The sequence below is a fragment of the Anser cygnoides genome, chromosome 17 (assembly GCF_040182565.1).
Source record: "Anser cygnoides isolate HZ-2024a breed goose chromosome 17, Taihu_goose_T2T_genome, whole genome shotgun sequence".
NCBI classification, from domain to species: domain Eukaryota; kingdom Metazoa; phylum Chordata; class Aves; order Anseriformes; family Anatidae; genus Anser; species Anser cygnoides.
Genome location: NC_089889.1, coordinates 3,003,898 through 3,017,630, shown reverse-complemented (window position 1 = coordinate 3,017,630; position 13,733 = coordinate 3,003,898). Strand labels below are relative to the sequence as shown.

Below are 13,733 nucleotides of genomic sequence, written 5' to 3'. Positions count from 1 at the left end.
GCTACCACAAACAGAAAATGCAAACATCTTACCGTGCACTGGTACAAACTTGCATTTTATTAAAAGTTTAAAGATTTGCTAGAAAGTCTCCTATTCAAGTCCTAACGAGGATGAGCTCTGCATAGCATATGTATCTGATTAACCACAATACAACATAAGATGACTGCTGTTCAGACAGAAGAGACAACATCTTTCCAAACTGAGTTCTCCCTCTGAGTTACAAGAATGGAAACAGCCAAAAAACTCAGAGATACAAATTATCTTTTGCTAATAGATCACAGGTGGACCTTTCTGCTTCTAGCCATACAAGTAACAGCTCATAATGGTTAAAATATATATACTTGAAAGCAATTTTCAAAGTTTCATTACATTTTTTCCCTCATTCATCTTATTTCATGCCATTTCAGAGTGCCTCCAATCACAGTAACCAAACTGTTCAGCTAGGCTTTGTACATCTGCCAGCCACAGACATGCAAGCTGACTGCTTAACAGCAAACAAGTGGAAGCACATATCATCAGCTAATCAAAACATCAGAAATGTAGAAATCATCTTATATCACAGCTTTTATAGACCACTGCATCTCAAAAGTTGCCCTACACATACACGGATCACCTAATCCACCACATACGATAAGCACATCCTTCTCTGGACAAGCGACAGTACTGCTGGACAAGACCCACAAAAGCATGATTTCCTCCAGAGCCTGCAGCAGAACATAAGGTTCTGGAGTTTCATCAGCAAACGACTCGAATCCAAAGGCAAACTACTCAGTCTCGTCCTAGTGATGGAAGATAGACTGTGACACTCGTTATTTCAAGCAGCAAATGTCAGGATAATGAGACTAAAGGTTTCAGATCGGTTACTCAGGCAGGTGTCGATGCTATTTTGATCTCGCCGGAACACAATGCGCACAGCAATGATGGATCAGCATATCCACATAAGGTATATATTGCGTGCCAGCTATCCTTGACAGATACATGTAAGAAGTGGAACTGTAAATAAAATTAAATCATGTTATCCTGCCGAGTGTCAAATAGGAAAGACTGCTCATGCATTTCACTCCTCTCACTTAAAATACACATAAATCGCATTTCCAACCTTCTCTCACTCTAGTGGCATTTACACCCAAGCGTGTGAAATTCCTTTACAACAACATTTCAGACTAATAATTCATGCTCATTTCAGTTAAAAAAAAAAAAAAAGAATAGAACATGAATGTCCTATACGAGATTACTGATCTACAAATCCTAACATTTTAATCCCCCAGAGCAGCCAGTAGTCAATGACTCAGAAGAGAACAGAAATATAAAACCAATTCAGCCAACTGACTGTGAAATGGAGAATTCCACTGATCCCATGCAGGAACCATCCAAAGCTCGTGTATCAGATAAGTTTGATCTTATTTTTGTCCACATACTAATTGATCAAAAATATCCTTAAAAAAGCACCAGTACACCTATTCTTCCTTCTCCAGCGGTGAACTCCAGCTACAGTATTAGGATGATAGCAGCAGTTGTTAGGAAACAGAAACTGGCTAGTCAAGCCTGGCTGCTGAAACTATTTTAAGCTCATCACACCAAACTGAAGCTCCTTCACCCTCCAAAGCATTAGTGTATGATGGTCAGGAAAGCGACTCCAAAACTCTTACTGTGGCTTCGTATTTATTCCTCTCCCATCTTCACACAGTTCTGAAGTCCAAAAATGTATTATCTTAACTGCCAGATCTGCAAAACTCCAGCTGAAAAATGGAGAGTGATGATCCTGTAACTTCTTCACGTCCAGCACGTGTTCTAAAACTGCTATTTATTGGACTGCTTTGAAAACACTTACAAGGAAAGGTAGTTTATTTTCAGTGGTCATCTGTGAGGATTGAACACCTATACATACATTCATGCTGTGTATGCGCATGCACAAGCATTTGAGCAAAGCCATTTTTGGGTCTCAGCAAAATACACCTGTAAGCTGGCCTGTCCATACACCTTGTGTATGACCGCAAAAGGGACAGGTACACAGCCAAAGCCCTCACGTCTTCAAGGTCTCAACAACAATTCCTGATGACTTCCAGGAAGAGGAACAGGAAGACTGACTTTGACCACATCTAAAAAAAACACATCTTGAAGAAAAGCAAGCCAACAAGTGAAAAAAAAAAAAAAAACCTGATCACAAGATCTGATTACCTTGAGGAGTCTCTGAACTCCTACATCAAGACCAAAGACTACTTCCCAAAAGTCAGAATCATGCTAGGATGCTTCAGTGAAAGCATCTAGCTAGCTGGATATGGGGGGGAGCACCAGGTGGCAGCTCTCCAGACTTCGGACACCAAAACAATAGGGAAGCCAATGACGATGTGAGCTGAGACTTGGATGTTGAAACGTCTGAGGTGGAATTGCCTCATTACAGAATCCTGAATAGTGAGCTATCAGGAAGAAACAGATATTACATCTTGTTGTTACAGACACTGAGAAACAAGGTAACTCTACAGGTAACTTCCAGGTCCACAAGTTTTCCAAAGCCACCCTCAAGATGACGGCAGAATCCTGAGCAAAAGGGAAAGCACACCCAATGACCCCATGGCTTCACTCAAACTTGACTAAAGAACAGGTGCTTAATTTGAGGATGGTGGAGAACTAAGGCTCACAGATGGTGCTCAGAGCACAGATGGTGCTCAACGCCTTCAGCTTCAGAGTCCCTGCAGCCATACACACCAACAGGGACACAACAACTGGTAGGCCAGTGCGGAGACAAAGCTTGCCTGTGAGATGCCAGAGCCAGCGCTCCGTGCAGACCTGAGAACAAGTTGCACTGCCTCTGGTTCCTGACCACTCCCTAGTTTCAGAGAAGAGCTGATGGCTTCTTCCAAAAGAAGTTCTTGAAGCTTCTACCACCTGTCCTTTAGGAGCAGCAGGCTAAAACCAATGCACACAGAGAGATCAGTTTTCTCAGATATGATTTTCCACAGTAGATGTGTCCTTCGAATTACTCCTCCAAGAGGAGCATCAGGTGAAGAAACATACTGACCAAAGTAGCAACAGCCGTCGACAACAACAAAAAAGCCAACTCACTGCCGAGCCCAGCCGAGAAGCCGAAAGGAGGTCAGAAAAACAGAGGCTCTTAACACAGCAGGAAAAAAAAAAAAACAGCAGGGAAACAAACAAAGAGATGGTATCTTAATGTCTGCATTATTTTTTTAAACAAGAAACTAGACTGAGCATCCAGTGCTAAACAGAGAAACAGCTAGGCTTAATAACCAAAGAAAAAAATATTCCCATACAACATCATGGTACGACCAAGTAACGCTTACTGTAATTACTACTGAGTACCTATTAAGCACTCCTCGTTCAGAGTTCAACACATAAAACTGTTTTATTACAGCAGAAGTGGCTCCTATTTGCTCTTAGAGTAAGAGGATATGCCCTTGTCTTCTACCACAAACCCTATTTCCTTCTTTCTCCCTCTCCTTAGGTTACATTGGGGTGGCTTGAAGTTGTTAACATCCAGTTATTAAATAATTGGGACTCAGTTCACCAGACTTTGAGGTGTTCCAGCTGAAAGTGAGCAATTGTTCTTTCACAAAATTAATTTTCAGTCCTTCAGATATAATCAGTTACACAGTCAAAATTTCCAAAAAGTGCCAAAGGACATTAATCTAAACTATAGATTGAGAGACTGATTAAGTACATCATTTTAGCATTTCTCTCTTAGACCCTGTCATTTTTATGAGAAAAAAAAAAAAAACACCTTACAGGAGTCACTTATTAAAACACCAAATCCTTTATGACTGGATATTAACAAAATGCAACCTCAGAAAGACTCTAATAATACCACATTTTAATGAGATGCTATTAAATATTTATAAAGCAGTAACATTCAGAAGAGATACAATTATCATGGGAAAAGACAAGCACCATTTGACTTTCTACCTGTAAGGCAGAAACCAATTCAGAAGTCAAAAACTGAAGGGACATCGTTCTGTCATTACAACATGAAATGGAAGCCAGAACATTTGAATTTTATTCCTAACTTTTATCACTGGCTTATTTTTGATTGCGTAGAACCACACTGGATACACCTAAATTTTATAGCACTCATTATCTGCTTGTTTATAGGTGGGAAATAATCATTGCCCTTCTCAGAGGTGCTGGCAGTCTGACTAAATGCAATACATTTGAGATCATCAAGAGATATCACATACAAGTACAAAACATAATGGTTATTTTATAAAAAACATTTATTAATCGTCAAGATTTGGTTGTAACTTACTTAATTCCCAGTCCATCCTTATTTCTGAAGATAAGGGGAACTCTGAGAGCTTCTCTTTGCACATACTCAAAAGTAAAATCTGTGGGGATAAGGAATTAAAAAGAATCCAAAATCAATTACAATGGCATCGGCACCTCACGTTGCATTCTCTCGAAACGCTCCCCATTTTTGTTTGCTCACCAAAGGCCTCTACCATCACTTAAAGAAAAATATAAAGAGAACGCATATTTTAGGTCCGAACCGGAAACCAAATGACAGACAATACTCTCCCAGCTGCTCTCTATTTTTCCTGTTCACTGATGCATATAAAACAGAATCCAGTCAGTTTGTAAACTAAGCTCTGGCGTGAAACACCCAGGTTGTAACGAAATGCCAAATTAACAGTTAAAAAATAATCCTTACTAAATTACTGTGGATGAGCCTAGTACTTTTAGGGCAAATAAGCAGGTTAAACTTCAGTTTCTACATTATACGTTTCAAGCTTTCACATTTTTATTTACGGGAAAAGAAAGTTGTGAGCATTATCTGAGCACAGCACAAAGCTCTGATTCTGTGAACACGTTGTCTTCTTATGCCAGGGTTATTATTGCTTTCCACAGATGACATTTTCATAATTAATCAGAAACCTAACTGCAGGAGCCATTGTACAGAAATCTTATACAGCTGCTGGCACTTGGGGAGGTGGGGAAATTGAATAGTTTTGGTGGGGCAGTCACAGGGTAGCACCCAAGCAAACTGGAAATTAAACAAAAGTTTGGTATGTTAACGCTGATCAGCATCACCTTGTTGCTTTGCACAGACGTGGCCTTTCCTGGGGATTTCTTTATGCTGTAGTCTGATACAATAGCGGTGACTCAGGGATTAGGAAGTTACAAGGCAGGGATTTGGGTGAGCAGTGCCCACAAAACCCCACGCTCCACTTGGAGCATTCGGTCACAGAAAGGAAAGGAATTTTACAGCGGCCACGTTGTGTTTCTTTAGTTCTGTTTTTCTTCCTTTCTTACAGGAAAGTGACTTTTAAAGACATTCAAAACGGAAAACAATCCTTGAATCTTCAGCAAGTAAACTATGGCACTGCCAAAGCCATGCTACATTTCATGTCTTGGAGTCAGGTACACCCAAGTGGTTTAACTTCTCCAAATTCAGCCACCAGCCTGTGCGCTACCTGGGAGAGTACAAGAACAGGCTCGAGCTTGTGTATTGGTGATGCTTCTCTACTAGAAAGACTCAGAACAGAAAAAGCAGAGGGAACAGAGGCTCAGCTCCCATGCCTACACATGGATTACCCTCTCTTTTTACAACCTTTTCCTCCCTGCATTCAGTTCACGATTATGACAAGAGCAGATGTAATATTCCTACCTAGAGTTACCGAAGCAGAGCACTCTGATTACCCCTTTGCAAAAACATTACAGAAACTTTATTTCAACTAGTCTGCAAATAAGTGTAATTAATACCCCATTTAAATAAGATACCAATTAAATATTTCTGTAGTAGATAAGTCTTCATTTCTAGTATGTATTCACCTTAAAACCAGTCTGCTTTTAGTTAAGCAAATAAATAAACCACAAGCTTCTTTATTTTTAAGGACACTCATTCAAGACAAAGTCAACAAACATCAGGAACAACAACAGCAGAAGAAGCAGAGAGATACACGGCCCAGCAGCCCAGAGAACAAGTAGGTATGACAAACTGCATTCAAGCCCCAAAACCACACCACTGCTTTGCAGCGTCATGAAGAAAAACTTCAACCCACAATCCTGGCAGGAAAAAAAAAAATCAAAGAAGAGTTATCATTAAAATAAAAACAAAACCATGGAAATGAAAATAAATATCACTCAACCAACTCCATGTGTTCATATAACCTGACTTTTTTCTTACCAAACATTGTCACTGTCCTAAATTCAATTCAACTTCTAGATGTATAGAAATATAAACCAACAGTAAAAATAAAACCAGAGCAAATATGAAGGCAGACCCATTCTTCGTAATGCCCCAACAAAGCATTTAAATCCCTCCTGGGGTTGAACAAAGCAGACACAGACCACAACAAAATAACAAAAGACACTCATTTATTTCCAAGTTCCACAGAAAGTGGAAAGCTACCCAAAGATTTTTGGGCTGCTGAGCCAGGGAAGCTGTGGATTCTATTAGAGCTGGCATGTAGCAGTGACAACCACTGGAGTGTTGGGAAAGTGAGGGAAGAACGCAATCATTTTCTGGAAAATTAATTAACATTTCTGAGCTATAAAAAAATAAGTGTTTGTGTTTTGTTTAGAGGAAGGTGGTGGTGGCGTGTCGGGGTCAGGGTTGAGCTTATCTCCTAAACAAACACCTTCCTAACTAAGATAGCTATTTAATTTCTCCACCACATTAACTTTCCTAAAAGGAGCTTAGGAAGCTCGCTCCAAAATAACTCTAGGGGAGCGAGGGGACGTTTTCTCCCCCCAGATTTTCGGCTCCGCTCCCAAACCGAGGGCTCGGAGGGGGGGACCAGCAGCCCCTCAGCCGCATCCCCGGGGCGGGCAGCGCTCGGCGGGGGGGGGGGGGGTCCGGGCTGCAGCCCCGGGCAGCGGGGACAGGAGGGGGCCGGGGCCGTACCTCGGCCGTCCATGGCTCGCACGAAGTCCCCGCCGTACGCCCGGCTCCGCAGCTTCTCCTCCAGGTCGAAGCTCCTGGCGCTGACGATCTCCTCCACGTCCGAGAGGTCCTCGTCGTACCTCCTCCTGCCCAGGGCTCGCTGCAAGACACAAAGCGGGGGGGGGGAGCGCTCGGAACCGAGGGGGGGGAACACGGGAACCGAGCCCCCCCCCCTCCGTGCTCCCCCCCGGCTTTGGGGCGCTCAGCACCTTCTCCATCCCCGGCACAGGTGCGGGCTGCGGGGGCGCTGCTGCTGCTGGCGGTGCCGGTGTTGTTGCGCCGCACGTGGGTAAGGGAAGACCCCGGGGGATGGGGGGGGGGGGGGGGGGGGGGGCTCGGGGGGGTCGTCCCGGAGCCCGGCGCTCAGGTTGGGGTATTTCCATAATCCCGGGGTTTCCATAGCCACGCCGGAAGGCGCGGTTTCAAAGCAGGGCGCATTATGCAACGCTGCGAGCCGGCTGCTCCCCCCCTGCTCAGCCCAAAGCCCGGGGGGCAAGGCACTGCACCCCCACCCCCAGGTGGGTTTCTGGGTTCCAACGACCCCTGCCCATGGGAGCCCCAAATAATCCCAATCCCCCCCCCCCCCGGGCGCAGCGCCCCCTCCGCAAACAATCCCGCAAAATCCCTGAAAAGGCGCAGAAAGGAGAGAGGCAGCAGGCGGCTACACACCAGTCTTCTTCCAGGGTCTTTCTCTGCCTCCATTTTTTGGGGGGGGAGTCTCATCACTTAATTGTCAACAGTTCCTCTCCGGCATTTTTGCTTTTTTTTTTTTTTTTTTTGGCCCAAACTGGGAGGAGGGCAAACAAAAGCCGGCCGGGGCTCTCCCGAAGTTTGGTCATTTTGCACCAGCACTTTTTCTTTTTTTTTTTTTTTTTTGAGGCGGGAGGGGGGAGAAAGAGGGCGGGGAGGGGGCGGCGATGTGCCCTGCCAGCGCCTCGGCATCCAGTCCCAGGAGCTGCGGCTGCTGGGGGGGGGGCAGGCTTCGCAATGGGGCCGGGGCACCGGGAGGGGGGTCCTGGAGCACCGGGAGGGGGTCCTGGGGGTCCCGAGGCTGTGTGGGGGGGGGAGTTGAGGAGTTCCCCCGCAGTGCCCCCGGGCTGCTGTCGGAAAGGGCAGCCCCGAAGTGGGCGCTCTGGGAGCCGAGCCCCAAAACAAGCGCGGTCGCACGGCGGGTGGGGGCGTCCCCCCCCCGGTGTGGCCGCTGGGGTGCTGCCGGTTCCTGGCATTGTCGGAGCCTTTCCTCTCCCGAGCGCCGGTTCCCGTCCCTGCGGTGACGCGGAGCAAATACCGGGACCATCTGATGGCAAGAGCAGGGCCAGGCTGCGCGTTCCGAACAGCCTCCAGGCTTGGAAGCGTTGCTCACCTCTGCCGCGACATCCCTCGCCTCCCCGGAGGGAACATGAAAGAGCCCCTGCACCCAGGGCCAGGGGCTGGAGGCTCGGACGGGGCTCCTCCGCTCGCTTTGGGCGGGTGGCGTTCGTGAGAGCGGCGTTAGGAGCTTGTGAGAGCGACGTGAGGAGTTAAATGTGTTCCTTCTACCTTCGGTACGGTCCTGGCTCGGTGTCACCTCACCTGGGCCAGCAAAAGCAACCAGTCTCTGATGTAGCCAGTCCAAATCCCAGCAGCAAGTTTCAAATGTGGAGCAGTTCCGTGGGGACCGAGCTTTTCCTTAAAATGGGACATTTCACTATCCCTGTCTGCTTCTACTCGACAGGAGCATGCTCATCCAGCACCCGGTCACCCCTTGCCTACCTAATCAATGACATTCTAGGTACTATATCAATGTTTTAAATATTGTCATAAAACGCATTAAAATTCAACTTTGTGGGCCTTGCAGGTCATCTCTTTTGGAAAACCCCTATTTTAATGAGCTGTGACACGTGGATAAAGGCAGGACTTGTCTCGTGGATGGAGTTCTAACTCGGCGTTTAAGGTAGTGAGTTTCTCTTTCTGCATCTGCCAACAGCTGTTTGCAGAATCTTGAAAAATCATGTAATCTTTCTCTAACATCTCCCTATTTGCAGATGATTGAACTTTATTATTATATAGAAGTGTTGTATAGGTTATATATTGAAGTGTGGGTTCCAGATGTCTGTTAAACCCAGAGCGTTATTAATCCATAATCCTGAAAAGATGTATGCATATGCTGACCTTTCAGCTAAGATTACTCAAACTTAAAATTAAATGCACGTGTACATCTGTACGGTTGAGGCCAGAGTACTTGTACAAGATAAATGGATGTTACGAGAGAATCATCAGACAAAAAAACACATCATCCATCCAGTCTACAAAAGTCCGCCAGGAAAGACAGAACAGAGACATAAAAGAAAATCAGCTCATTTTTCTAAATCTTCTTTGGGGATGCAAACAATCTGAGACTCTTGGTGTCTCAAGCAAAGCCTCCGAGGACTGTATAAATCACTAACGCCTGGAAACCCTAATGCACGTTATTGAAATATGGAAGTAAATATGTCTCAGAAATATCTATAGACCTCCAAACACAGAAAACACGTTTTTAACCTTGTTTTAAGACAGAAGTGATTCCAGCTAAACTCCAATTCATTTTACCTTTGAAAACACCACTGTAATCATTTTGTGTATTAATACCAAAACACCGAGACACAAACTTAAAAGAACTGGGGGAGAAAGGGAGGGGGAGGTGGTAGGATGTGGGTGATAAGAATATCCGCAGCTGCGTTAGATAGGATAAAAACATTTAAAAGCATTATTAAAGCTGTGTGCCGCAGGACATAGGTTAACTGCTTGCAGCTGAGGGCTGGGAGCTGCTTTCCCTCCGAGCAACTCACGCTGCGGATTTCCACCAGGGGGTTCTGCTCCCCGCCAGGCAGCGCTCGGGACCGGGCTGCTGCGAGGTAGGCTTGCTTCACCGTCAAAAACACAGAAAAAGCTGCGTGCGCTCATGCTGTGAGAAGGGAGTGGTGATCCTTAAGAAAAGGGTTAGCCTGAACGGCATTAAGATAAAATCTGAAAACGCCTTTTTGCTGGGTGTTAATGTACCTTAAGTTATTTCCATTCCAGTCATGTCTCGCAGTGTTTAAAATGCTTAAATAAGAGCTCCGGTGTTGTGCTTGGGAAGGGTTTGTGAAGAAAAGGGTTAATTTCGCCCCTCCTGAGCTTTCAAACAAATTTATATCCCATTGGATAGAATGGACTGAAATAAACTTCTAAATGTTTTTAGAACATCTCTCATTATGTAAAACCTACCATCCTATAGCTTACTTTAGAGTTTAGATGCAAGAGTAGATATTTAACCTTTTCTTGATTAAGGAAATTAGAAATGATTATATAATTTTCTAGGCAAGATGAAGACTTCTATCTGCAGAAACTAAACTTTGTTTTATGTTAGATGAGATTTGCAGAAAAGTTTGCCTTAACATCCCTGGTGCTTTGGACTACTAACAATCCTCTCAATTTGCTTTTCACAACTGCTACGTCTGATGAGTTATTTTTAATGCAGATCTACCATAATTTGCATTCTGTGATAACCTGATTTGGTGCTGGTACAATAACAGGAACAAATGCAGTGATGATTTGCATGTGAAGCTCTCAGTATGGCTTAGAGAAAGAGCAATGCAGAGGGTAGCACCTCTGCATGCTCCATACGTACAAATAGTGTTGTACGGTACTCTGAGCACCTTTTCTTCTTACCAGTCCTCCTACAGAAAATAGAGAAGTGCATTTCTAGCAGAATGTTTCATGAGTATCCTTGTGACAGTGTTCGGATTTCTCAAGCCTCTTTGGAAAGAAATTTGGATTTCTGCCACCTCTGATAGTGTTCATGCATAAATGATCCAGAGAATGGGTTGATGTTACCTCTAATTAGGGCCAATAGCAGCTTGTTGCTGAAGGGGCCAGCTCCCTCCTCCTGCCTGCATCTCCCTCATTAGGTCTAGCATTCCTGCAGCCCCGGGGTAAGTCAGTTCAGTGACTGGATCCAACAGAAAACTACCCCATCAAGAAAAAAATACACTTCTTGTTATGTTTTTTCACTGAACCTCTTGCTCTGTAGCCATTTGATTGGTGTAGTCTACAGGATGGAGAGAAGAGTGGAGTGAGATGAAGGAAGGTTGCAGGACTACGCCCTTTTGGTGGCCTTCTGTAATTACACTAATCAGTGGCAACATCAAACCACAGCTTTGAACTCCACCATGATTTCATCCCCTGAATCATTTCTAAGTTAATTGAGCATGACTGACTCTTTGTTTCAGCTAGCTCTAGAGTGCAGAGGTGTGTGTAACAATGAGTAAATAGGGTTAGAAATAAAAGAATTTATCCCATTTAGTTTGTAGCTCAGAATGGAAAATTGTAAAATGGGTAAAGGAAGAAAATGGGTACACTGTTACAGTCCTAAGGTTTTAATTGTAGAAGGTGGCTTGATCCTTAATTTATTCTAAGAAGTGATTTATTTATTTTTGCTAGTGGGAAAGGAAATTATGCTTGTTTTAAAGCTGCAACGGTGGAGTTTTTGAGCTTAAAATTAGATGCTTTTGGCTTGGAAAGGGAGATGAGATGCAATTTATTTACTGGCTAGGTCTGAGTCAGTAGGTCCTTTTTGGTACTGTTTCCTTGAAGGAAATATGAATCTAGCAATATAACAAAGCACAATACTGTTAAATTCCAAAGCCCTTCCCGATAAACGGGAATAGGAGTGATGGACAGAAACAGTGAGTTCAAAGTACTTTTATGCATCTCTTAGGTCACAGGTAAAGTAAGCTGGATTTGCGGTATGAAAAGCTTCCCATTTTCTAATCTTTAATCATACTGTGAATGCTAAAAGTGGCACAGCAGACTCAAGAAAGCAGTCATTTGGTTGTAATGCAGGGGAACACCATCACTTCAACAGAACCTAATCAGTAGAGCAGTCTATTTTAATACACTTATTTTGGACTGTTGAAATCCTTCTCACCTGCACGTCTCTTGCAGGCTTTCCTATAATTTCCAGAGTATTGAATCAGATATAGAGCTGCTGTAGTAATGACGAATTCAAAAATTCTATTTATACCCAGTTCTACTTTGATAGTTATTTAATTAAGGCTATTGAGTCTCCCTTTAAAACAACTAAAACTTCTGCACCAATACTATAAATACAAATACGTTCCTTTTTAGATAAATCTGATTTTAAGGAACAGATCAAGACCTAGGCGTTACTTATGCAGCGTTAGTAACACATGATGTTATAGTTCAACTCTGATTTTGTGCAGGGAAAAACCAGCACACAATCAATCTTGCTGTGCATACACAGTATTTCTACAGTTTACAAACAGCAATGCAAAACAGTTTTAAATGTATGATTCCACAGAAACTAAGTGACAGACCCTTAAGGAAACTTTGCTTGGGATGAGGCGGAAATGTTTACATTCCTGGTTTCTGATGGTAACCGTTTTCCCAAGTACAATGAATGTAGTGAGAAAATCACAGCATCATTGTTCCTCCTTGCTTTGCAATCTGGTGCTCAGGCATGGCCTGGAGCATTGATGGGAGATACTGAAAATGCTCTGATTGTTGTGAGGCAACACCTGTGTTGGGGGGGGTTGTTGTTTGTTTTAAGAATTAAAACACATTAAGCAGGGTAGTATTTTATAATGCTATCTTAGGCTGCCTTTCACGCAAATGAATGCTGTGGAGTAGTTCTGTCACGCCCAAAAGAGAAAGAAGGTAGCAAGCAGTACCTGGAGTCACTTACACAACAGTGAAAGCTTTTATGGTAACTCTGTAAGTCAAACTTGGCCTTCTACAGAAGTCTTTCAATGCCTCTGTCAGTAAAAATCTAACCAGAAGTTGTTTTCAACAATAGAAAAAAATATTTCCTGAGAAAAGAATGAGATCAAATCTACTGCACTAGGAAACAGTAGTTTCAAGGAGTATATCCGAGTACTTCAAATTAAGATTTTTTTCTTGTCTGCTTCAACTTTTTTTTTTAAAGAATACCACGTAAATGACATGTAAAGCATTGTGACCTACATTGGTGCTGATTCTGTCATCATCCTTAGATACTCTAGACACAAGTAAATGAACACTATTGCAAAGCAGAGAGATGTTGAGGGGAACAAAGCAAAAATATTCCAGACTACGCCACAAACTTCCTAATTCTAAGTAAGGCAGAGAACTTCCACACCATAGAAAATAACCAATTCTTTTGATTTCTAATAGAACAGGTATTGCGGTGATTCAGCTTGATGTGACCATCCATTTGCCTTATCCAGTATTATTTGTATTCCTAGAATCATAAATTTCCTTACTAGACTTCATTAGTAACTCATTTCTCTAACATCCCTCAGTTCTGACCAACAAGCTTGTCACGGCACAAGCACTGCCTTAAGCCTCACCTTTTCAGAAATCATCTTTGGGACTGGGCCACGTATTTGCTATGGAGTTCTGCTCTGTACCTCAAACTTCCCTCTGTAAAATACAGGACAAAAAAAAAAAGCTTTAATACTGTTGCATGAATGTGGCAATTCAAAATCTCGTAACACTGACTATCTGTGTTGAAATGTTCTGCCTAATAAACGAGTGTTTGAACTGCTTGCTGATAAACAAGTCTGTCAGGAGCACTGGGCCTACAAAATGTCTCTCAGAACTTGAACTTTGTGACAAACGTCTAGGTGTATCAGCTTTAAACGAAGCGAGGGTGAATGTTCAGAGGGGTTTGGCTCCAAAGGACGGATGTAGATTGTGCTCAAGGTTTTTGGGAAGGGAGGCTAGTGCGTGAGGTAGCTGAGGAAGGGCTGGGTGGCTGCGTTCTGAGGGGGGGCGGCAGCTGCCCCGTCCCTTTTTCTGTCCTGTGTGGATTCACCAGCAACGAGCGGAGGGGGCT

The 13,733-nt window shown here is 43.6% G+C and overlaps 1 protein-coding gene across 13 annotated transcripts in view; it reads right to left on the bottom strand.

The window, feature by feature from the left end:
* The window catches only part of KDM2B (lysine demethylase 2B), a 110,314-nt gene extending 96,996 nt beyond the window's left edge, over nt 1–13,318 (bottom strand). For 4 of the 13 annotated variants that reach the window (XM_066978983.1, XM_066978984.1, XM_066978987.1 and 1 more), the window contains exons 1-3: nt 7,568–7,716; nt 6,860–6,998; nt 4,262–4,340 (exon numbers count right to left, since the gene is read on the bottom strand). In XM_066978983.1, coding sequence (XP_066835084.1) covers nt 4,262–4,340; nt 6,860–6,998; nt 7,568–7,621 — 272 coding nt within the window. In that variant the 5' untranslated portion in view covers nt 7,622–7,716. Of the gene's footprint in view, nt 1–4,261; nt 4,341–6,859; nt 6,999–7,107; nt 7,216–7,567; nt 7,717–13,245 lie in introns of those variants that run through there. The other 9 variants (XM_066978979.1, XM_066978980.1, XM_066978985.1 and 6 more) reach the window with 6 other exon arrangements.
* Between the last annotated feature and the right edge of the window lie 415 nt (nt 13,319–13,733).